Raw genomic sequence first — 18906 nt, 5'->3', positions numbered from 1 at the left:
TTAAACTATTACATTGATTGGGTAAAGTAGAGCAAGTTACCAAGTGAAACAGATTCACAGTATTCACGGATACTTTAGTTGAAGATGAAGTCTTTCTACTTTAGTGTTTACAATAATCATTTTCAAAGCAGAACACTAAACTAGCTTTCTAACCCTAGTGTCCCCCTTTGTTCATGTGTGTGAGGGGTCTCACTGCCTCCCCACTTGTTCATGTGTGTGAGGTGTGGGGTCTCACCCCCCCTTTGTTCATGTGTGTGAGGTGTGGGGTCTCACCCCCCTTTGTTCATGTGTGTGAGGTGTGGGATCTCACCCCCTTTGTTCATGTGTGTGAGGTCTGGGGGTCCGACCCCCCCTTTGTTCATGTGTGTGAGGTGTGGGGTCTCACCCCCCTTTGTTCATGTGTGTGAGGTATGGGGTCTCACCCCCCTTTGTTCATGTGTGTGAGGTGTGGGGTTTCACCCCCCTTTGTTCATGTGTGTGAGGTGTGGGGTCTCACCCCCCTTTGTTCATGTGTGTGAGGTCTGGGGTCTCACCCCCCTTTGTTCATGTGTGTGAGGTCTGGGGTCTCACCCCCCTTTGTTCATGTGTGTGAGGTCTGGGGTCTCACCCCCCTTTGTTCATGTGTGTGAGGTCTGGGGTCTCACCCCCCTTTGTTCATGTGTGTGAGGTGTGGGGTCTCACCCCCCTTTGTTCATGTGTGTGAGGTGTGGGGTCTCACCCCCCTTTGTTCATGTGTGTGAGGTCTGGGGTTTCACCCCCCTTTGTTCATGTGTGTGAGGTCTGGGGTCTCACTGTCTTCCCGCAGTAGCCCACTTTATTGATGATCTGCACTTGTGCCTTAGAAATATCATGTTGTTCAGGCAACTTCACTTAATGCTAGGAAGTCCATCTTTATCTTAGATCCTGCTGACCCAGCTGAACTTTCTGATTTTTTAAAGTCACGCAGCAAAAGAGAGACAGGGTATTTGGCTCTTTCTTGGCCTCACTTCACTCTCGGGCCCTTTTTATGCTGTGGGTGGGATGTGCATGGTCTCATGAATGTGATCTTTTGAGGGTTAATGAATGCAGAGTGGAGAGTTTCCTGACCCTAGAAGCTTGTCTGTACTCATGGTTGTCTCTCTGCTGCTTACCCAGGCGCCACTAAATCTAGCCTGCTGTCAGCACCCAGCATAGCCAGTATGTTCGTGCCTGCACCCGAGGAATTCACGGATGAGCAGCCGACGGTGATGACGGACAAGTGAGTGCCCCAGTGTTTTGCTTTGGTTATAGAGTTAGAGTCTGGTCCCCAGTGAGGAGCACTTTACTTTTCAAGGCTGCAGCTGTGCAGTACACAGCTGTGATTTAGCAATACAAATGCCATGAGCAGTGTTTTCTTTATGCTTTGGCAGGCCTCCACCCTTTTAATTTGGATAGAATTAGATAATCCCACTTACTTCAAAAATAATATAATACCCATAAAATCTTCAGCCCAGAAATGTCCAATTGTTACACTGGGAACAAAGAAGAGACTCCATTTTTTTTTTTTTTTTTTTTTTTTGGCAGGTGGGCAGGAGGTTCTAGATGGGGTTTCTCTGCATAACCCTGACTAGTCTAGCACTCTGTAGACCAGACTGGCCTTAAACTCAGAGAGATCCGCTTGCCTCTGCCTCCCGAGTACTGGGATTAAAGGCGTGCGCCACCACCGCCTGACTATTCTTTTCCGTCCGGAAAGGACAATCCATTCTCTATATCTCAAAGTGGTTCGTCACACCCAGACTGTCAGTTGCAATAGCTCTGAGTTCTTACAGGACTAGGTTCACATGTTTAAATCGAAGGCATCCTAGTGTGTGACTGTCCCTGCCATTCCCCTCAGCCCCCTCTGAATCCAGAGCATTCCCGATGTGTTCTCTCTTGGTACTTGATCTTCCTAGTGAACATCTATTTGCACACTTAAGATCTAGCAGAAGGCAAAGTGCCCCTGATTGTGAGGAACGGGATTAGTCACGCCCTTCTCTAGTTTCCGGGGCCTCTGGTCCATGTCTACTCTGCACTTGTCACAGCGTATGCTATTTCTTTGTCTACACAGTACAGGTATGTTCTAAAATAGACTGTGAGTTCCCTGGGATGAGAAGGACTTCTTCTATATTCTGTGTCCTAAGCACCCTATGTCGTCCCTGGCACACCAATATTTGTTTAATGAGTATGATACAATTAAATAAGGCTTGTAGATTTTCAAACCTGAACAGACCCTCAGGACTAGACAGGCTCCTGAATAAAGGTGGCTCACATCTAATAAAGGCAGGCAAGGTAGAAAGGATGGCGCAGACATCCACGTGGGATGTCTCATTGTGCAGTTGGAAGTGAGCTGGTGACTGTCTTATGGTTTCTCTGCTGTGATTAAACACTGTGACCAAAAGCAAAGGTATCTTCCAACTTATAGTCCATCATCCAGGGAAGTCAAGGCAGGAACCTGGAGGCAGGAACTGATGCAGAGGCCATGGAGGAGTGCTGCTTTCTGGCTTATTCCCCCATCACTGTCTCAGCTTGCTTTTTTCTGTACCCCTAGACCACCTGCTCAGGGGTGGCACTGCCCGCAGTGAGCTGGGCCTTCCCATGTCGATCATCAGTCAAGAAAATGCCCCCACAGACTTGCCCAGTGACTGAGCCTATAAAGGTGCTTTCTCGGTTAAGATCCCTTCTTCCCAGACAACCCAGACAACCCTAGCTTGTATCAAGTTGATACTAGCCAGCGCAGTGGCCACACTTGAGAAGCAAATGTGCCTGGCTTGTAAAACTGTCTTGGAATGTCCCCAGAGCTTGATAAATTTCTCCGTTTTGTGTCATAACCTTCTCCCAAGTTATCATTTTTCTTAGTTGCTTCTGGTTGCTGGTGTGTGTGTGTTTTCCTGTGTGTTCTAGTATAAACGCATTTGTGTGAGCATGTGTGTGGAGGTCAGAGGTCAGCCTCAGCTGCACTTGGGAACCATTCACTGTGTTGTTTGAAACAAAATCTCTCGTTGGCCTCTGGTTCATTTAGGAGGGTAGGCAGCTGGCAGGTCAGCCCCAGAGATCCTGCCGTCCCTGCCCCCCTCATGCTGGGTTAGCAAGCGCTTGTCACTGGACCCAGCTTTGTTACTTGGGTACTGGGACTCAACCTCAGGTCTTCATGCTTCCGTGGTGAACACTTTACCAACTGAGCCACGTCCTAGCCCTTTGGCTGTTTTTGTGGCTCTGTCTCTGTCTCTGTCTCCGGGATTCCAAATGGGAGTCGTAAATGTCAAATCAACTTCTAAGTCGCTCTTCTTTGGCTTCTGTTTAGGAGTCTTTCCAGTGAAAGGGCGCAGTAATTGTAGCTCTGGTTCCTGAGTTATTTTTAGTTCTCAAGTTCACTTTCTAAAGCTGCCTTTGGTTGGGCTATATTAGGACACGGCTAAGTGTAGAAAGTTGTGGGCTCCTTAGAAGTGCTCTTCCGCGTTAGTTTAGTAGGACCAGAGAGTCACAAAGCCCGGGTAAGGGAGCAGGGGAAGAGGCACGGGCTTTCTGGTGTGTCCGGGTTCACTTGAGTCCTCCGTCTCCTGCCCACACACTGGACAGCTTTTGAAAGCTTCTAGCTATGTCTGAACATTTTTCACTTTAACAAAGGAAAATAAATCTAGTTACTGCAATCCCCTCCTCCTTTCTTGGTGAGGTGGCTTCCTTCTCCTATGTGGCATCATGGCTGCCTTCAAGCATCTGATAAAGCCCAAGATCTTTAAATAGAGGACCCTGAAGGTCATTGTGTGTAGCAGTCAGAACACTAGGTTAAAGTTAGGTGTGGCTGACAGAAACCCAGAGGTACTGACAGCAGGGTGTCAGAAGATTGAAGGGTCAGATCCTGATGCCCAGCATTGGTTATAGGACAGGAAAAACAGGCACATGCCTGCCAGTGGCTTCCAGAGGTTCCTGGTCCACAGCGTCAGGATGTGGAAGAACTCCGGATGAGAACAACTCTGGCTGTGCTGGCATCACTCAGTGTTTCCTCTAGGAGCTCAAGACCAGCGCGGAAACAGCAGCACAGCTGACTGTCAGACCTACTGAACACTGGAAGTGAAGAAAAACAAGTAGATGGCTCACATGCTCATTCATCTGTACTTAAGTAAAACAGTAAAGACTGATCCAAAAGTCCAGCTACTGACTATTCTTAGACAAAATTTCACTTTCTTAAAGTCCTGGAAGGTGCTAATCTTCCCGAAGCCCTTTCTAAAGGAGCAGAGACCCTTCAGGGTCAGATGTCTGTGGAACAGCAAAGGAACGTCCATGATCTCTGCCAGCCGAGCTCTTCCCATATTTTATGGTGACAATGGCACTGGATTCTCCACTTGCATTAGAGTGGGCCCAGTTACCACCTTTGGGACCTTTCCCAAGACTTCGGACAAATGGCTGTGTTTGTGTGTTAGCTTTCTAACATGTCTTCTGTCTGTATCCTCTGCAGATGCCATGACTGTGGGGCCATTCTTGAAGAGTACGATGAAGAAACCCTGGGACTAGCCATCGTGGTCCTCTCCACATTCATCCACCTGAGCCCAGACTTGGCGGCCCCGCTGTTGCTGGATATCATGCAGTCTGTGGGAAGGTGAATGTTAGGTTCTGATTCATCTGCTAGGAAGGGGCCTCCCTTAAAACTGCATCCTAAAATCGGAACATCCGGTCACCTTGGAGATGCTTGGTGCCTAAGGGATCGATTATAGACTAGTTTCTTAAAAATGGACAGAAGCATCTTTTGATTTCATTTCTCAGCTGTACCCAGTCACGAGTCAAGGTCAGAGAGAAGCTAGAGGAGGCTGCGCGAAAGGTTCTGACAGTTGCTCCTACTGCTGTATGAGCTAATGTGTGATAGTGTCCGGACGGTCAGTCCGTAGAAGGCTTTGTGTTAGCACCTGTTCTCTCTCGTGACCTGTTTTGTGGTGACCTGACGCTTCTTTTGTGATCGCAAGGGGACCTCAGTTAACTGTTGAGTTCAGGGCATCAATGCGTGTCACTCAGCATCTTAACAGATCTGTCAGATAAAGGGCGTGAGCACATGTTTTGTGTACAGGACTTCAGTCTGAGTGTTATTATGAAGGGAATTCCCTTTATGTATAGACATTAGAATGTGTTATGTGCTCATGACTAAATTCCAGCTCAGTAATAACAATGCAGCTCACAGATACTGTGTTAAGTTCTGTGTAAGCTTGCTAAGTTATGATCTCTGCCAACACTGCTAGGTGCCTTGAACTACCACCATTAAGACCTAGCTCCGGGGGCTGGAGAGATGGCTCCGCAGTAAAGAGCACTTCCTGCTATTCCAGAAAACCCAGGTTCAATTCCCAGCACCCACATGGCAGCCCACAACTGTCTATTAACACCAGCCCCAGGGGATCTGATGGCCTTTTCTGGCCTCTGACGGGGCTGCACACACAGTCAACAGATGGATATGCAGGAATAACACCATATACATAAAATAAAATTAAAGATCAAAAAATAAAAAAACAAGGCTTAGACCTGTGTTCAGGTGATTTGTGGAGCTTTTTGTTTGTTTTCTTTTGTTTTTTTTGTTTGTTTGTTTTCTTTTGTTTTTTTACGCAGCCCAGGTTGACCGTGAACTTGCTGTGTAACCTCAGGTGGCTTTGACCTTGTGGTCTTCCAGTCTCAGCCTCCTGAGTTACTGGGATTAGAGATATGTGCCATCATGCCTGGCTGTGACTTGAATGTTGAAAAGGACAGTTTTGTGTGAAATCATTGGGTGGCCATACAAGACACAAGACAGGGCTTGGTTAAACCTCGAGAAGCCCGAAGTGGAAACTCTTCCCATTGTTTAAAGGAGGCAGAATCTACAGCACTCAGGGTTTGAGGGAGGCAAAGACAATCTTTTTGGTTTGTGAGGTTTTTGTTGTTATATTGATATCATTTTGTTGTTATATTGTTATCATTGATATATTCCACTATATAGCATAGGTTGGCCTCTCGCAGGGTTTCCTTCTGTATTTCCTCAACCAGCAATGCTGCCTCCAAAGTGCTAGGATTGTGGGCATGTGCCACCACAACTACTGAGAGCTAGCCTTAACATAGCTAATCTTAACTTTAAAAATAATAAGAACAGGGGCTGTGCAGATGGCTCAGTGGGTAAGATACTTGCTGTGCAAGATGCATGCCTGAGTTCAAGTTCCCAGCGTCACATAAGAAGGCAGGCATTCACGGGTGAGTGCCTGTAACCCCTGCACTGCTGGAGACCGAGGGAGAAGGACCACTGGGGGTCTTGGCCAGCCAAGCTCCAGGGTTAGCAAGGGACTCTGTCTCCAGGAAAGAAGACAGAGAATAGTAGAACAGGATGCTGAAACCTCCTCTGGCCTCTGTGTCTACATGTATGTGCACACACACATACATCATGTACACTCACACACATATGCAGAAGTAATAGTAATTGTGAGGTCAAGTTAAACAGGGAAGCTTGGAAAACTTCACCACAAAAAAATACATAATCCTGTTCTTTGTTCCCCGCCCCAAGTCATGTGTATGATATGGCATGGAATGTATGTGGTATGTGTGAGTGTAGTATAGTATATGTGTATATGTTATGTGTATTTTGTGTGAGTGTAGTATGGTATATGTGTGTATGGTATGTGTATTGTGTGTGTGAGTGTGTGGGCATACCTATTTGCATATACAGAAGCAAGAGGACTTTGAGTGTCTTGCTTCTCACTCTTCTTAGTCCCTTGAGCCAGGGTCTCTCCTTGAACCGGAAGCTGATTATGCTAGGCTGACTGACAGTGAGCCCCCAGATTCTGAGTGTCTCCACTTCCTAGCATGGGGGCTACAGGCATATACAAACACTCCCAATTTCTCTACCTGAGTGCTGGGGATTTGAACTCAGGTCCTCATGCATGCACAAGTGCTCTTACCCACGGAGCCATCTCCCCACCCAGACCTCCCTGATTATTTTTGGAGTTTCTTTAGAGTTACATAGTTAGGGATAGCATAAAGTTAAGTGTAACCAAAATTCCAAAGCCATTGTAAAAAGTACTTGATGAATATGGGAACTAGAAGAGATGGGAAGAGATAGCTTCGTTCAAGTCATCATTTTAACTCAGTCTTGGTAACACAGAATAAGTGCTGTGTCCTGTATCTCTTCCACCGGTGGAGCTGAAGGTTTTTATTGAGGCATGACCTCAGTTCCTACTCTCACCACTCTGTAGGTACAGAGCGGATGGAGTCATGGTTTGGCTCTGCTACCCTCCTGGCACAGCTGATCTGAGCCACAGAGGACAGAGAGGAGGAGGCTGTGTATAGATAATCGGGGTCCCAATACTACCAACGGTTAGGGTGGGAACAGGAACTTTGAAGGAAACAGTAGCACACACGTTTACACCCTCCCACGTACAGACACTTAGACATCTTTATCCTTACACTTGACTACCTAGCTCCTTTAGGTAGACTAGCGAGAGACTGAAAAACATCGAGTGCAAATGGGCGTGACTCTTGGTAGCCTAGTCTTGACCAGGAAGCTGCCAAGGAAGTGGGTTCCGCAGCTGCAGCCTTCTTCACATGCCCAGTTTCACTGTGAAGAACACCAGATGAGCCATCATGGTTTTATCAGCACTACCAGGGACAACTCCACAGACACCTCTGGATGTCCTGGGAGTCTGCTCCACACAGCCCTACCATGTCTCCGTCAGCGTTTCCTATCTCTTGTAGAGCTGTCTGCTCAGATCCTTTCAGGCTTCATCCCTCCAGCTTTCAGGTGAATCCTTCAAGGCCTCGTTTCCCACACCTTTGATTATTGTTCAGTGAGGAATCCAGGAAGACAGCTGCGATTCCTCTGTGGCCCCGCTAGTTTCTAATCAGATTTGTGCATTTATACATATTTTATGTATGTTTCTTTCTCATCATAGAATCTTCAGCATAAGGGCCTATAGCCAAGGCAGCTGGGGACAATATTACAAGGCAGTTTCTGGAGCCACCGTCTCTCTCCAAAACTCTTGATCCCTTCAACTGTCCTACTAAAATGGAAAGTTCGTATCATTCTCCTGGTGTCTTCAGTATCTTACAGACTATAGTGTGTCCTTTAGAATCCACCAATTTGCTTCATTCTCTGTCCTGAGAGGACACATGCCCATGGCTAAGGAGCCACACTACAGTTTCCAAATGTGGTCAGTGATGGTGTCTCCAGAAGATAGATCTCTCTTCCACCACTCCCCCTCGGCACCAAGCTGAGACGCCTCTGCTGTCTCTCCTGCTGTGCTAGAAGGGTTTGCAATGTGTGGGTTTCAGAGGTCAGTAACGGAGAAATGAATTTGAGTGAACGCAGGGGTCGCTAGATGACTGGTTCTGGTGTCTGTCCAGCGGGATACAACTGCCATTTTTTAGGCTGGGCGGGTGACAGTAAACTCTTACCCGTATACCTTTCCATGGAAATCTGACTGACACAGAAGTCGGGTTTGGGAGAGTGGACGTCTGATGCCCACCAAAGGGATTGTCAGTAGCTGTCTTCTCACCGCCCAAACCTGGACCAAAGGCCTAGCTTAGTGCTGATGCGTTTCACCACGGAAAGCTAAGATACTGTGTGACTGTTTACTTTATTTCCTAGGCTCGCATCCAGCACTACCTTTTCTAATCAAGCAGAAAGGTAAGAACGTCAAGTGGGTCTCGTTTCTCTTTGTTCTCTGTGCGTGTCCACACGGTTCTGACACCGGCCGCGGGCGGGTGCTCTCCAGGAAGACAGCTGCTATTCCTCTGCAGCCCCGCTAGTTTCTAATCAGATTTGTGCATTTATACATTGACTCATTTCAGTCGACAAGCACTCTTTTAAGCCCAACTTGTACCAGTTCATTGGTTTGCTTTTTAAAATTTATTTATATTTTATTTATGAGTACTCTGCATATATACCTGCATGCCACAAGAGGACATCAGATCCTATTTTAGATGGTTATGAGCCACCATGTGGGTGCTGGGTATTGTACCCTGGAAGAGCAGCCAAGGCTCTTAGCCAATGAGCCATCTCTCCAGTCCAGGTAAGTGGGCTGTTGCTGTTGTTTTGTGCATGTTGAAAGGGAACAACTGGCATAATTCCTGGCCTTGTTAGGTTTTCCCTCTCACCAAGGCGGCAAGCACGGATGAATATTCACGAAAATGTGTAGTGACTGTGCTAAGTTCTGTGAAGAAAATAGACTCACATAATTTTGACTCATTACATGTTAATTCCTTTGCGTGTGTGCACGTATATGCAGAGAGGGTGGAGGTCAGGGGTCAATATCAAGCATCTTCCTCAACACGCTCCACTTTATCTTTCGAGGCAGGTCATTGAACCCAGCACTCACCAGCCGGCTAGCATGGTTAGCCAGCTAGTGAGTTCAGGGCACCCTACTTTCTTCTCCCTGTCCTGCACTGTTGTAGACAGAGTTAGTACCCGGTGCTGGCGAGAGTGGTTAAATGTCAAACCCTGGTTTTCATGGAACTTACATTCAGGTTGAATAAGCAAAAAATAGCAAGTTAACTAGTAAGAAATTGGCAGTGTTATTGAATATCTCTTACAATGATGTGTTAGGAAGATTATTTAATTCCACTTGATAGAGGAGGCCCAGGAGTGGCAGTGTAGGCATAATGACCAAGGACAATCTCTTGGAGGAAGGGCTATTTAAACAAAGCCTAGGTTGGGAGAGGAGTCTGTGCGGTGGCTTATGGAGAGGATATCCCAGGCAGAGGGCATAGCAAGGACAGGGGCTTTAAGTCTGGAACAAGGATGGTGAGTTTGGAAACAGACCAATGTGGCTTCAGAGAACGTGGCTGAAAATGAAACGAAAAAGATAGAGGCACCCAGGCCAGGAGGCACCATGGAGGTCACTGTGGGGAAGTTCAGCTTTTACTGAATACACAGGGTACAAAGCGGGGGCCAGCGTGCTTTGCCTTAAAACCTTAAAGACCCTCTGTCTTAGCAGGGTTCAAGTGTATAATACACTCCTCTTGACAGACACCATTAGTACTTTAGCGTGGCTTTTCTGTTGTAAAATTCACAGAAGAAAATACATAAACCCTAAGTCCCCGAGTTTGGACAGGTGGCTTTGCCCACAGACCTGAGACCCTGTCAAGACACCGAACTTAACCATGATTCCCAGAAAGGTCCACCTCACACCATGCCAGCTGCCCTCCATTCATAGGAGGAGACATGACTTTCTTCAGCCATGCATTAACGTTTGCCCGCTGTAGAGCTTTGCGTGCGTGCGGTTGTGTTGCCTGTGCTCTTTCGTGCCTGCCTTCTGCAGGTAGCCACGCTCTGAGGTTTATTCATGCTGTTGCTTGTATCTTGGTCTGTTTGTCAAAGCTGGCCATGCACCATGCGCCACATGGTTTATTTGGGTTTCTATTCAAGGGTATCTGGATTATTTCTGGCTTGGTGCAATTTCTTCACCGTTATGAACATTCTTATACAAAGTTCTTTGTAAATACTTTATTTCTTTTGGAAATGGAATTGTTGGGTCACATGAGTCATGCATGTTTGAATTTTTAAAATAAGAAATCAGAATTTCTCTTACATAAATATGGTCTATAAAATGGTCGTGCTAGGGGCTGGAGAGATAGCTCAGCAGTTAATAGTGCTTGCTGCTCTTCCAGAGGACCTGCTTTTGTTTCTCAGTGCCCATGTTGATCAGATAACAACTGGCCTGTACCTCCAGTTCTGGAGGGCCCAATGCCCTTTGCTGACCTCTGAAGGAATCTGGACACTTGTGTACTCACACATAGGCACCTAAGTAAAAATAAATATTAAGAGAGGGTTATGCTATGTCTCTTATGTAAGATAACTATATTATTTTATATTCCCACCATCAGTGAGACTTCAGGCTGTCCCACATCCTTACCAGATTCTGACATTGTTGATATCATTAATTGTAGCAGATAGGGTGGCTATGTGGTGGCTGTTTTGTAGTTTTAATATGCATCTTCCTGTTGACATTTTTTCAAGTGTTCATTGGCTGTTTTTATATTCTTTCCTGAAGTGTCTATTTAGATCATCTTTTCCATCTTTTTAACATGCTGTTTTCTCTCTACTCTGTAGTTGCGGGGCTTCTCAGTATAAATATGTCCTAAGAATATCTTTACCCATGCCGAGCTTCCTCAGGCGTTCTCTTGATGATATAATTTGCTGACAAGTTTTTAATTTAGAGGAACTCTAACTTATCCAAGCTTCAAAGTATGTGTAGTTATGGATTTTTAGTGGTCAGCTAAGAAAGTTAATCTACTTCCAACTCATGTGTGTTCTCTTTTTCTACCAAACACTTCAAGACCTTAGCATTTATATTTAGCACTTCATGTGTTCCATCAAAATTAATTTTTATATACGGTGTTGGGTTGCAGTAGGGACATTCTTTTTATTCACGTCCAATATCCAGCTATGTCGGCACCTTCTTGTTTTAAAAACTCCTTTCTTCATTAGCCCACTGTGAGAAACTCCAGGTACCAATGTGGTAGCTGGTATCTGGGCTTCCCACCTGGTTCCTATAGTCTTTATACTGAACCTCAGTCTAGCTCAGTAGTTCTCAACCTTCCTAATGCTGTGGCTTCATGCTGTGGTGACCTCCCAATCATAACATTATTTTATTACTACTTCTGAAGTGTTTTTGCTGCAGTTGTGAATTACAATGTAAATATCTGGTATGCAGGATAACTGATATTTGATTCTCAAAGGGGTCAAAACCCAAGGTTGAGAACCAATGATTTCATGCCACACAGTCAAGATTACAGTGGTGAGTCCTGGCATCAGGTATCAGGGGTCCTCTTCCTTAGTGTCTTTTCTTTTTAGATTTGTTTAGATATCTAGTCTTTTTAATTTCGAAATTAGTTCCTCCTTTTCTTTTCTTCCTTCCTTCCTTCCTTCCTTCCTTCCTTCCTTCCTTCCTTCCTTCCTTCCTTCCTTCCTTTATTTCTTTTCTTTGGCTTTTCAGGACAGTGTCTTGATGGCTGGCCTCAAACTCATGGTGATTCTCCTTCCTCTGTCTCCCCAGTGCTGAGATGTCAGGTTTCAGTACCACACCATGCCCACACAACACCTACACCATACCTATATCACATCCACGCTGTGCCTACACCATACCCACACCAAGCCCATGCCACACCCACACCATGCCCACACCATCCCCAAGCTTCGCCTTGTTTAGAAAAATGTTTACTGAAAGTGTACATCAATTTGGGAATTACTCATAGAAAAAATGCTGGATTGTCCAACTAATGATCATGTATATATCTCCATTTCATTACATTTTAAATTTCTCTTAGCTATGTTTTTGAAATATATGTGTAGGTGTGTATGCACACGTGTGGAGACTGGAAGCATCCTTAGGTGTTATCCTTACAAATGCCATCAAGCTCCTTTGAGACAAGGTCTCTTATTGGTCTAGAGCTCACCAGTCAGGCTAGACTGCCTGGTTTGCGAGCCCCCGGGAGCCAGTTTTCACCTCCCCAATGCTGGGATTCCATGTACACACTACCGCACCTTTCCCTGTGTCGAGGATTCTGGGCTTTAGGCTCAGGTCCTTGGCCTTGTAAGGCAAGTGCTGTCCTGACCGAGTCGTCAACCCAGCCCCTAAGCAATGTTGAGCAGTGCTCTTGTAAGTCTTTGGCTATGCTGTGTAAATTTATCCCTAAGAATTTTATATTTTTAATTTCAATGTAAATTGGACTTTGAAGAAAATAATTTTCAAAAATTTCCTGGTGGGTAAATTGGTTTTTCTGAATTACAGTTGTATCCTAGCTGAACTCACTCACGCATTTTAGAAGTTCCTTCCTAGACACCTTAGGGCTTTGTTTTGTTTGGCAAACATCATATCACCTGCAAACAATGACTTTTACTATTTCCTCGCTGTTATTTTTGTCTCTTTGCTACTTTCCCATAGCAGGTGGAACTGCCAGCTCGATCAGAGACAAGGCAGTGGCCATTCTAGCTTATTCCTGCCTTAACTTCCCATTTGTTTATAGTCAGCCGTAGCTTTTTCACAGACACATACTTTTTTTTTTTTTTTTTAAAAAATTAAGGATGTTTCCTTCTATTTCCAATATGTTGAATTATTTTAAAATTGTTTTTTCCTTGAATGTATTGAATTATGTTGGTTTTTCCTCTTCTTTTTTATGTGTATGGTATGTGTGTATATGTGTGGAGAAACATGTGTGCAACTGTGTATGCACTGGCTTTTGGAGGCCCAGCGTTGATGTCAGGAATCTTCCTTGATCATTCTTCCACTTTATACTTTGAGTCAGGGTCTCTCCATCAAGCCCCCAGAGCTTGCTGGTGCAACCAGTCTGGATAGAAAGCTTGCTCACTTGGGGGATCCCCCATTTCCATCTTCTGAGGCTGGAGTTATAGGTGGCACTGTGCCCATGTAGAAGATCTGAACTCTGGTCCTCTTCCTTCTTTCTCCCCAGCCACTGCATTGATTGTGACATTTTTCTGATATTTAGGGATAAACCCTACCTGGCCATGATGTCTTGTCCTTGTAATCTACATTTGGGTTCAGTGATCAGAGGAATCCTGGTCTGTGTTCTCTCTTTCTGTTCCCTCTTTGTTTTTATTTATTTACTTAGATAATTGCTTTATCTGGTGTCAGTTTTAGGGCTATGGAGCCTCATGAAACAACGAAAGGTTTCCTGGTTCCGGTTTTTTTCAGGGTTTTGTTTCCCTGGAAGGCCATTTTTGGTATAAACCTGTGAACCGAGATGTCGGGGTGGATTTGGCATCCCGAGGCTGTAGCAGATACTTTGGGACAACTTTCTTTCCATCCAGTTGGGATCTTTGATTTCTTCCTTCTGGCAACCTACTCCCCACCCCAAACACCTCAGAAACTATCCGCTCCTAGTGTCTTGTCTACAAGGCAGTGACACATATAACTCCTGACTCCCTTTTGTTTCTTGGGAGTGTATGGCAGGTGAAGGGAGGCCCTGCCTAAGCGAGTCTTTACAAGTAACAGCTCAGATACTCGAAGCAAACATCCAAGGTCTCCCAAGAGAAGTGAAGAAGCCCTTACTGTGTTCCCCTCAGGGCAGCTCTCTCTTGACCAATTACCCTTCCTTAGTACGTCCTCGCTGATGACGTCCATCCCCTTCTGGACATGTGGCCTTCTCAGGTCACTGGCTTTGGAATACTCAGCTATATTTAGGAAGCCCGGAATAATTCTGCTGTCACTTTGGCACTTCCTGGATCTGTCTAAAAAGTTGCCATGAAGCTATTAGGTTTGACTATGGATAATTTCATCTCACTGAGGGAAATGGCAAGATATTACATAAAATCATGGCGTTCAAAGCCTAAACTCTAGGTCACAGCACGCACATGCTCGTTGGCCCACAGCTCGTGTTTCTCTTCTGTGTTTGAATGCAGCATGATGGTTCCTGGCAATGCAGCAGGTGTGGCCAAGCAGTTCCTTCGCTGTATCTTCCATCAGCTGGCACCCAATGGCATCTTCCCTCAGCTATTCCAGAGTGCCATCAAAGGTAACTCACTCCCCAGAGAACCCAGACACTGCAAGCCCGGCCAGTCCCCGAAAATGCTGCTCATTCTAACTATTTGCTTTATAGATGGAACTTTTTTACGGACCTTAGCCACATCGCTCATGGACTTCAATGAGCTGAGCTCAATTGCTGCCCTCAGTCAACTCTTGGAGGTAGGTTTGCGTGAAGAGCACCCTAGGCCTCAGCCAGTGTCATGTACCACACCTATGTCCTCCATGAACCACTTCATGGTGCTATGCTGTACCTTGGGGTTGGCTCCAAGTCTTTATGAACAACGCCGAGAAGTCCCCAGGACTTCACCATGCCCCACGGCAGCTAGGAAGAACGCAGCTGCTGCTATTGTCAGTAGCTCCAGTCTTTACTCTGGAGGATTCTTCCCAGCAGGCATCGTTCATGTCTTCTGAGCATCTACACTCAAGTTTTGTAGCTTTACATGTTCTTATTTCATGGTCCGATTATACCTCTTGGACTTAAAGATCACCAATTTCGCCCGAAGGTTTTTCTAAACATAGCTGGTTTTCCTTCTGTGTTCCTCCTGCCTGTTGGAACGGTCAGCCTCTGTAGCAGGCTGTCCAGCATGTTTATAGTGTGACTGTAAGATTTCTAAAGAAGCCGTCACTGGATAGCTTTATGAACTCCTCCTCTGCTTTCAGCAGTTGATTGCCTATGCTTTTGTGTTTTTAGGGTCTAAATAACAAAAAGAATTTACCAGCAGGGGGTGCTATGATCCGCTGTTTGGAAAACATTGCCACGTTCATGGAAGCTCTGCCTATGGATTCTCCTAGTAGCCTCTGGACCACAATCAGCAACCAGTTTCAGACATTTTTTGCCAAGCTGCCTTGTGTTTTGCCTCTGAAGGTGAGCTCAGCCACGTGTTTAGCTTCCGTTGCTTTCTGCCCATCTGCTTACAGAGACCAGCACATGTAGCATGGTCAAGTGATCCAATAGATCCCAAAAGTCTGTGGAAATCTGTCAGCCAGAGTGGAGAGAGTTATTCAGGCGAGTGGAGAGCCACTCAGTCTGCAACCTTACAGGTTGTCAGCAGCATGGAGTGGATATTTTATCCACTGAGAATGAAACTGCCCATGACCACATGGTTTTCAGTTGGATAAAAGGGTGCCAATAGACTATGGTTTGTTCTCTTATGTGTCTTTCTTTCTTTCTGTCTTCCTCTCTCTCTCTCTTTCTTTCTTAATTTGTTTTTGTTTTTGTTTTCAGCAAGGGGGCTAGAACTCAGCATCCTGTGCATGCTAGGTAACATTCTTCCTCTGAGCTCCAGCTCTTAGATTGTCTTATTTTCCTCGAGTGGATATCAAATAGGCAAGAAAATTAATAGTTTAGTCTAAAAGCAGTCCAGACATAGGTAAAGTGTTAGTTTTAGAGAATTATTTAAAGTGGTGTTTTTGGATAGTGTTCAAGTAATGTTCAAGGAAGGCCACAATGATATTCTGTGGGACAGTTTCCAGAGTTTGGATCAACACTAGGATTGGGAACACACACACACACACACACGTACACATATTTTAACCTGTCCTCCTTAGACCGACTATCGTTCAGGACCAACCTTTGCTGATGAACCACACACATTCGGGAGCATGGGCTCCCATGCGCTAGTGAAATTGCTGACCAGCAGGGAGTGCTGCCGCTGTAAACAACGGCCATGTCTAATGTGTGCCAATCAGTGGTGCCCGCAGGGGACCTGCCGAAAGGTTAATGAGTAGAGTGGTGCCAGATAGGCTAATGAGGAGAGCGGAGGCCCTTGACAGTGTTAATGCGCCCCTGCTGCCTAGGGCTGCGGTCTGCGGTCCACTCCTGCTCAGCATGTGGACCTCCCCCTCCTCCTCTCCTGCTTTTTTTCCCCTAAGATGACATTTCCTGGTTTTTAAGTCACCAGGGTTTGGCCTGATCAGCAGCTGGTTTTCAGCTCCTGGTTTAAAGTAAATGTCATGTCAATTCTGAAGGGCATTGGCATATTAAACAGGCTGAGCTCTTTTAGAAGCTTCTTAGGAAATCCTGCCAGGGTTTGTGTAAGGAAGTTCTCTACTCCGTCAGATCTGAAAACTGATTCTGTTTTGTCTTTAATCTCTTAGGAAATGTCCCCAGTGACAATCTTGCCGTTTGTCTTTGGGAAGTGTCACTGAAGGAGGTCTCAGACTTCAGTGTGCACTACTGTCCCTGCTAGTGACAGAGGGCTGTGACTGGGGGTGTGAGGTCAGGTGACAGACATGCTGCAGGTCCAGGGATCCTCTAGGAGATGCTCTGGCTTGGTTTATCCTTTGTTGAAGGGGACTATTGGCCGCTGTAAAAGCTGCTGTGGCTTTAGTGATGTGCTCACAATAGTAAACGACAGCTTGTTATCCGTGCTCTGCCAGTTTCCTCCCGACCCTGAAAACTCAGGGACTTTCAAAGACTGTTTTGATCTAGACTCTTAAAAGTGTGTTTTTTCTCCCGTATGGATGTTAGAGAGAAATTTTGCTGCTTGTCTCCAGGTTCTGGCTTATGTCTTTTCAGGACAAAGGGACAGTGAATTCCCACCTACAGAACTGGGGAGGCCTAGCTCAGTGGTACAACACCTTCTTACTATACACAAGGCCAAATTTAATCCCTAGCCTCGTGAAAAATTAAAATAAACAAATCCGAGAGGAAGGGTGATGAAACTGGTTATTTGGACTAGTGATTTCTATTAGGTTTTTTCCCCCCAAGATAACTTTTCCTTAGTATACCTCTTTAGACTGATATACATTTAACATCTGCCTTCTTAACCTTTGTGTCTATGTGTCCATCTCTCTAGCCTCTTGTCCATCTACCTATCTGCCCATCCATCATCCATCCATCCACCCATCAATCCATCCATCCAGTTCTTTATCAACTTTATCATTTAATTCTGGCATTATATCTTTGGGAAATAGTTTCAGAGCTATGTTTATTTAATTTATCTAGTAATTATTTTAACATTGCGTAATTGCTTCATTAAAGATTTAAAATCTGAAAATGATTGTTTTTGATATACATAGGAAACAATATAGAGATAGTTACAGTAAGATTTGTGTTTGCATGTGTGCATGGGTGTGTGTGTGTGAATCTCTGTGAGTATGTGTGCATGTGGAGGCCAGAGGTCAGCATTGGGTGTCACTCCTCAGGCACAGTCTACCGTGTTTTGGTGACAGGTTCACTGAGTTGGCCAGGCTGGCTGAGCAACGAGCCCCAGGGATCCCCTGCTTTGACTCTCTAGCACTGAAATTATAAGCACCAGCCACCACGCTCAGCTCGTTCTTTCACTTGGGTTCTGGGAGCAAAAACTGAGACTTTACGCCAGTGTGTCAAGCCCTTCGCTGACAGTGCCACATCCCACATCCTTCTTTTTGCAAAATAGATGCAGGGAATATTCGAAGCAAAGGAAACATGGAGGAGGATCTGACTCTCGCCTTCTTATATCTGTTTACAGTGTTCTTTGGATTCCAGTCTGAGAATCATGATCTGCCTCTTGAAGATACCTTCTACCAATGCCACGAGGGTACGTAGTTTTAAAAAGTGATTCAGAAAAGCTTGCCTGTTTGGTTATTTGATTATCTACTAACTGAAAGACAGGAAGAGGAAAATAGCAATACTGAAGACATGGCTGCTGCATCTGGAACACCCCCCCCCCCCCCATTACCATCATTCTGGGTCAGCATCGAACATACTGCAGTGCTACCATTTGTAACCATTCTCCTGGTCTGGCCAAGCCTATCACTCCATCCAGATTATCCTCCCGCTGACCTGAGCCTTCTGAGGAGGGTTGTGTTTGTTCTTTAGTTAAAATGATGACTTTGATGACTTCCAGTTTCTTCCAGGATAACAACATCTAAATTCCTTGATGGAGCATACAGTTCCGTCCCTTCTCACCAGTGCGCCTTTCCAGTGTAATCTCTGCTACTTGTCCCATTCCCCCTGCATCGCGAAGTCAACATCACTATCTTCATGAAGATAGTGGACACTGTGTGCTGAATGCTTCTGTATTGTACCTCGTGCTTTGCACATATAATCCCATTTAGTTTCAGACTCTCACCTTTGCCCAGGCTGTTTCCTTTGCCTGACATACTTTAAACCCTTGTCAGTGTGGGGAACTAACATTTCATCCTTCGAGGTCCCATTTAAGACTCCTACAAGCTCCATTATCGGCAGGAAGCGCTTCCTTGAACAAGCTTTCAGTATTAACACCTACAGGCTCCCCAGTAAGACCATAAGCCACGTGGGATGCTCAGGGCTGTGTCTCATTTCCTGCTCACACATCTTGGCCGCCTTCTGTGCAGCATACAGGAGCTTATATTATGGCAGTGCATAATTGCCAGCTCATCCGCCAGCAGTGCGCATTTCTGATAGCTCTTTCTCTTTACACTTTCAGAGTCACAGTTCATGCTAGCCAGCTGCAAAAAAAAGATG

The 18906-nt window shown here is 45.5% G+C and overlaps 1 protein-coding gene across 12 annotated transcripts in view; it reads left to right on the top strand.

Moving 5' to 3' along the window:
* Unc79 (unc-79 homolog, NALCN channel complex subunit) overlaps positions 1–18906 on the top strand; it is a 247750-nt gene that overhangs the window by 182128 nt on the left and 46716 nt on the right. For all 12 annotated transcript variants that reach the window (XM_057782622.1, XM_057782619.1, XM_057782613.1 and 9 more), the window contains 7 exons: positions 1135–1237; positions 4451–4591; positions 8582–8620; positions 14354–14466; positions 14551–14636; positions 15169–15342; positions 17930–17998. In XM_057782622.1, coding sequence (XP_057638605.1) covers positions 1135–1237; positions 4451–4591; positions 8582–8620; positions 14354–14466; positions 14551–14636; positions 15169–15342; positions 17930–17998 — 725 coding nt within the window. The remainder of the gene's footprint in view (positions 1–1134; positions 1238–4450; positions 4592–8581; positions 8621–14353; positions 14467–14550; positions 14637–15168; positions 15343–17929; positions 17999–18906) is intronic.

Source organism: Chionomys nivalis, chromosome 10 (genome assembly GCF_950005125.1).
Source record: "Chionomys nivalis chromosome 10, mChiNiv1.1, whole genome shotgun sequence".
Classification (NCBI taxonomy): Eukaryota; Metazoa; Chordata; class Mammalia; order Rodentia; family Cricetidae; genus Chionomys; species Chionomys nivalis.
Note: the sequence above shows the minus strand (reverse complement) of the source record. Positions and strands in the feature narration are given on the sequence as shown.